The sequence below is a fragment of the Eulemur rufifrons genome, chromosome 20 (assembly GCF_041146395.1).
Source record: "Eulemur rufifrons isolate Redbay chromosome 20, OSU_ERuf_1, whole genome shotgun sequence".
In the NCBI taxonomy this organism is placed as follows: domain Eukaryota; kingdom Metazoa; phylum Chordata; class Mammalia; order Primates; family Lemuridae; genus Eulemur; species Eulemur rufifrons.
In genome coordinates this window covers 9,339,366-9,345,365 of record NC_091002.1, presented here as the reverse complement: position 1 = coordinate 9,345,365, position 6,000 = coordinate 9,339,366, and the positions used below count along the sequence as shown (strand labels likewise).

The 6,000-nt window shown below is 46.9% G+C and overlaps 1 protein-coding gene across 1 annotated transcript in view; it reads left to right on the top strand.

The window, feature by feature from the left end:
• The first annotated feature begins 1,619 nt into the window (after positions 1 to 1,619).
• APMAP (adipocyte plasma membrane associated protein) overlaps positions 1,620 to 6,000 on the top strand; it is a 31,995-nt gene continuing 27,614 nt past the window's right edge. Inside the window, exon 1 of the mRNA XM_069495520.1 lies at positions 1,620 to 1,776. Within this exon, the coding sequence (XP_069351621.1) occupies positions 1,685 to 1,776 (92 nt within the window). The 5' untranslated portion in view covers positions 1,620 to 1,684. The remainder of the gene's footprint in view (positions 1,777 to 6,000) is intronic.

The following is a 6,000-nucleotide window of genomic DNA, read 5'->3' as shown; positions in this document are numbered from 1 at the left end:
CTATGCTGCAGCAAGTTCTATAAACCCATCTTTTATTATTATTTTTCTTATGGATGTGTTCCTAGCTATTTTCCTTCAGTAGGCTTTAACACTGGGCATGGAACACAAATAGCCCCAATGCAATGGGCTTGGTGCTACAGTTGAGGCATGTTCCAAGTACCTTGGAAACAAAGAGGAAGATGTTCTTCTTGGGAAATTGGAGGGAAGATTTTCAGCAATGACACTTGAAGTGGTCCTGGTTTTGGCCAAGTGGAGGTGAAGGAAAGTGTACCACAGGAAGAAGGAATGATATGGACAGAGCAGGGAGGCATGGAATTAGAAATGGCACGCAATCCTGAGTGTCTGAAACAGGGGATGCAGGCCAAGAAGGGGCCAGATCATAGAGCACTTTGTTAATAGCTATAGTGGCTATATTCAGCCACAAGGAATGAAGGAAAATGTCGCTGAGGCCTGAATCTCCATAGAACTGGATTGGCATGAGAATTCTTCATTTCCCTCAAGCTGGTTCTTTAGCTCTTAGAATGAATACCTAACATTCATGTGGAATTCTAGTGCCATCTAGCACTGGAAAAGGTAATGGCACGTTTGCATCAGGAAAGCCTCCAAGTGCAATAAGGAAATTAATTCTTAACACTGCATTTTGAATGAGGCTTTTCCAGAGGTGGTTCCAACTGCCACTGATAACAGGCCTTGGTTTCCTCTGCCTGGAAATCCTCCTCACTGTCCCTCCCCCAAATTCTATTCATCTTTCAATCCCTTCACCTGTAAAATCTCTTCCAAGATCAAGTTCTTTCCCTTTGAAGTAATCATTAAAAATTTTACATTTATTTTTTATGATGCTCTAAGTCATCTCTCCCATAAGTTTAATTTCCACAAGGGAGGGGCGTTGTCTGTGGTTTGCCCACCATCATCTCCCAGCGCCCGGAAGTATAGCTGGCTCACTATGATACTGTTGACTGAACAAAGCGATGCCTGCCTTATGGTTTCTTAAGCTTTAGTTGTTATTAGTAATAATTTCTATTCATACCCCGCCTTTAGTTAAAGGTAACCCTTTTGCAAACTTTATCAAATGTCTGTTGTAACCTTCACAAAAAGATGTAATATTCAACATCTAGTCTTGACCAAAGGGAAACATTTTCTAATTTTCAGGTGGGCGTTACTGCATTCCAAGAATATGAACGTGTTAGTTTTTACGCTGCCTGTAAGAACGGGGTCTTTGTGATTTAATACACAGCGCCAACCTCTCTAGCGACGAAAACGGCCAATATCTCAGTCGGGCACTGCCGACGTGCATAATGATGACTGTCGTCCCACCGTCAGAAACCAAGTGAAACCAAAGCGGTAAGCGCAGGGGCTGGGCCGCTCGCGCTCCGGGCCCAGAGGCCGAGGCGGGCAAGGAGCTCTGCAGGCCTCAGCGCTCGCCCCGAGCCGCCTCCGAACAAGCCCCGCGCTCCGCCCGGCCTGCTACTACCCACCGCCAAAAGCCAAGTAGCGCCACTCTTAAGAGCACCCACCGCAGCGGCCGGAAGGGGCGGGGGAGAGCTGTGGATTGGCTCCTGGGTGTTACGTCACTTCCGGGCACCAGGGGGCGGGGCGGGCCTGGAGCCCAAGCTCGAGCCAGAGCCCGAGCCTGCGCCGTTCAGTGCCGGCTAGTGGCGGCGTGCGGAGAGTACGATCCTGCACCATGAGCGAGGCGGACGGGCTGCGGCAGCGCCGGCCTCTGCGGCCGCAGGTCGTCACGGACGATGGCCAAGCCCCGGAGGCCAAGGACGGCAGGTAGGCTGGGCCCCCAGCCCCGGGCCCTGGAGCTGGGGCCGCGAGGAGCGAGGACGACCCTCCTTGACTTCAGCGCCGGCAATAGCAGTAGTAGTAGGGTAAATGCGGTGCCGAGTGCGTTGCAACAGTCCTCAGGCATAACACGTTTTACAGAGGAGGAAACAGGCTCCGACAAAGTGAATGCGCCTGCCAGGTTCTTGAGGCTTCGGGTGCACCCTGCGCCCAGTCGCGGTGTTATTCCGCAGCTCTCCGGGTCGTGAGACCGCCCCGGACCGCTCCTGCCCCTCACTCCCGCCCCGACCTCCAGAGCAGTTGCTACCTTGCCTTCCTCTCTCTCTCTCTGTGCCCCTTCGCGCTGTCCTTCATGCTGGCTCACCTGATCCCCAGGGGGACAGCCACCTGGCCACGGCCCTGCGTCTTCCCTGTCAACCGCTCACACTTTCCTGAAGGGATGTCAGAAAAAAATTCTGGGTCCCGCCTAGTGATCCGGCGAAGAGCTGGCTTCTACACCTGCTCTTCTGCCCCTGCCCCCCACGCTGCGTGACCGGTCCTCACCGTGGTGCTCGATCGAGTGGAGAACAGAAATGACATTGTAGGCAATTTTTGTGAGAATTTAGCCTTGCAGGTTTTTCCTGATAGGAATGGAGAAACGTAGGAGACTGGTTGTTGGTGCCTAGTAAATCTCAGGTTTCTGGCCTTTGCATCCTCCCCCAATCATCCAGAATTTTAAGTATGCTATGTTTTGTTAGCTAAAAACGGAAGCATGAGCCTTAAACTAGATTTCAGTATAAGATATTTAATATTCACTTTTCAATTTTGTGTCCTGAGTTTTGTAACTTTGAATTTTTAGGGAAAACCAAAAGGCACCATAAACCAAGCTCAAAGTTGTGGAACTGATTGACTTATATGTTGATAGAAATATTAGAAATATTTATTGATCATCAGCAGTGTGCCAAGGAGTGTGGTACATACTGAATGAGAGGCAATTCTGCCCCTGACAGCCTGAATTTATTCACTAATGGCAATAAGAGGAACACATTTGAAGGAGAGCAATAGCAGAGAGGATTATTTAGGCTCTAGAAAGGCAATTTGCAGAGGAGATTTTGTGGTAGTAGTGGACTCCCTTGGCCAGTGGAAAGATCAGGAAGATGCTGCCATGTATCCTGATGGTAGGATGACCGGCCATCCTGGGTTGCCCTGGACTCAAGTTTCCAAGGATGCAGGACTTTCAGCGCTAAACCAGGGCAGACCAGGACAAGTTCTTCATCCTACTTGCTGTGGATATTATGAATTAGTCATCTGCTGATGACTGAGAAGCCTTTTAGAATGGTCTTGCAGAGATTGGCAACGCTTTACTACAGAAACTATGAAAACAATGCCCTTTTCCATGAGAAATGGAAGAGCTGCTGGCCCGAGTTTATCCTGAGGTGCAGTGTGTTGAAAACCTGGGCATACCCACCTGAGGGCACTTGTTAGAGTGTCCCAACTCTCAGGTCTGCTGCTCTGGCTCCGGGCTCCAGGGCAGAGTGGCAAACTTAATTAAATTGTTTGTTCTGGTTCTCCGTGGGGATTTCTTCCATAATGATGAAGTAAATTGGATTTTCCAAAGTCATCTTCTGCTGCCTGCTCTTTTCCAGTGTGCCTTTAATATTTGTATTTAGATTATTTACTTCCTTGTTCATGAACATTGTTCTTATTTGCCTGTGTTTCCATCTGTCTCTTCTTGTTTTTTTTTTGAGACAGAGTCTCACTCTGTTGCCCAGGCTAGAGTGAGTGCCGTGGCGTCAGCCTAGCTCACAGCAACCTCAAACTCCTGGGCTCAAGCGATCCTCCTGTCTCAGCCTCCCGAGTAGCTGGGACTACAGGCATGCGCCACCATGCCCGGCTAATTTTTTCTATATATTTTTAGCTGTCCATATAATTTCTTTCTATTTTTAGTAGAGATGGGGTCTCGCTCTTGCTCAGGCTGGTCTCGAACTCCTGAGCTCAAAGGATCTGCCCACCTCGGCCTCCCAGAGTGCTAGGATTACAGGCGTGAGCCACCGCGCCCGGCCTCTTCTTGTTTTTTGATCATCTTGATTATCTATAAAGTTCAGGGTTCAACATGAGTCAGGAAAGTGTCGTGTACAGTGGGTGAAGTAAAGGACTCTGAAGGAGGTAGAAACACAAAACTGTTAGAACAAACTTTCGATACACTAAATGGGATGCAGGAAGCCTTGAAAGACATGTATTAAATTAATAGAAGGGGGACAATAGATTTTAGCAGCAGAAGGTACACCTAGCAATACTTTGGCTGGTCTTCTGACTCTTGGCATGAAAGGGGTGTTAGCTCTGTTTTAGTGATGAGATCATTGAGGTCTATGTAGGTGAGGTGGTTTATATTGTGTAGAGTAAAAGATGAAAATGAATGACGGATAGAACTGGCAGCTGGACGGTGATTAAGAGGCATATTTTTAAAATTATGCTTTGGAAATAAGATTTTATGCCAAAGCTCTTGAATTTCTGTATTTGAGCTATAATGAAGAATTTGGTTGTTAAATCCTTTTATTCAATGTGGAACAAGGATGAGCTAAGCACTTTAGCATACCATTACAAGCTAATAATTATGATTTAGCATCAATTTCCCAAAATGTTTTAGAAACTTTATTGAAGGAGTAATTGTACACTTTGAAACTGTTCCTTCCCTTTTGGTGCACACTTCTGTCTAGGAGGAGAGCTGTTTAATGTGCATATGTAACTGTTTAGGAGTGAAGAGTGAATATATTGAGGATTTAGTGTATTTTAATGCATTACATTCTGTATAATTCTGCTCTTTCAATAAACTTCTGAAGGATTTTAGGCTAATTAAAAGTCTCTGCTGGGTCAATTTTACTTTATTCTCTTCAAGACTGAAGGGTAAGGGAAGCAGTGTGGAGAAACAGATGGGGCATTCAGAAATTCATGAACTCATGAGGAGTCAGGAGGAATCTGGAGTTTTTGTCTTGGCTCTGCCCTGGGTATGTGTTTCCAAATGGCTCTTTTAACAGGTTCTTAATTCCTTAATTTTTTTCAAGGATAAAATGATGAGTCTAGGAGCTCCAGCTTAAAGAAATGTGCAAAATGAACAAATTCAAAAGACAGGACTTGTTACTGTTTGGCTTTCTCAGGTGGGGATCACCTTGACCCCTGAGGTTGCTGGTCTATCATGGATTTGGGGCTAACAGGTTTTCCACAAAAATCACAGGTCATTTTTGATCTCTTGGAGTGTGTCTGTCGGGACTTCAGTGCAAGATTCAAGAATGTGATGTCCTGTGTGCAGAAGGAGTTAGAGAATACCCTTCAGATTTGGCTGGTGAAATCCCAGGATTTGTAAATCATGGGTAGCTCAACAGTAATTATCAAATCCTGTTGCAGCACTGAGGTTGCCTCTTGCCCTTAAAGACTGTGGGAAATTTCAGGGTGCAGATGTCCTCACAGAGGCGAGCATTCCCCCAGCTCTTCTGAGAGATTGGGGTAAACAAATTGATTTCTCAAACTGCACCTGGGAAGTAAGTCACCAGCCTTCCTGGATGCGTCAGCACAGGATGGGAATGTGCAGCACCTTGTCAGTGAAAATGGATCGGATAAATGTAGTGTCCTTTATTTAAGTTAAAATAACATGGGTGGGCAGAGGCGGAGGGAGGCAAACATGGAGAAAGGGCAGAGGAATTATAGCTGACTGAGTTTGCAGGAACTGACAAGGAGCAGGGCCTGTCAAAAAGTTAATGAACCTTAAAGTAAGTGTGGTGCCCAGAACAGGGGTACAAGCCATGCTTGCCTCATTTGTATAATAAGCTAGCTCCGTTTCAAGTGCTCAGGAGCCACATGTGGCTAGTGGCTGCTGTATTTCCATCATTGTAGAAAGTGCTGTTGGACAGCACTGCTCAAGGAGCTTTTAGTTTAAGCTACCCTTTCGAAGACTTGACAACAGAACTTTCCAGTAGAGGCTGGATGATGATCAAGTGGGGATGGGGAGGTGTTGGTGGACTTTCACTGGGGAGGGAGGTTAGTGGTGTCCACCTGTACCTGAGGAACAACTGACAAAAATAAAAAAGGCCACCCTGGAGCTACCAAACCGGAATCTCCGGGCCTTGTTTAAAGCTGCCCAGGTCATCTTGTAGCAATCCAGGGCCGGCTGCCTTTGGGAGCACTGGACTGGGGGCCCTCTGGATTCTTCTCCAGCGTTTTATGCTCTGTATCAGTGGA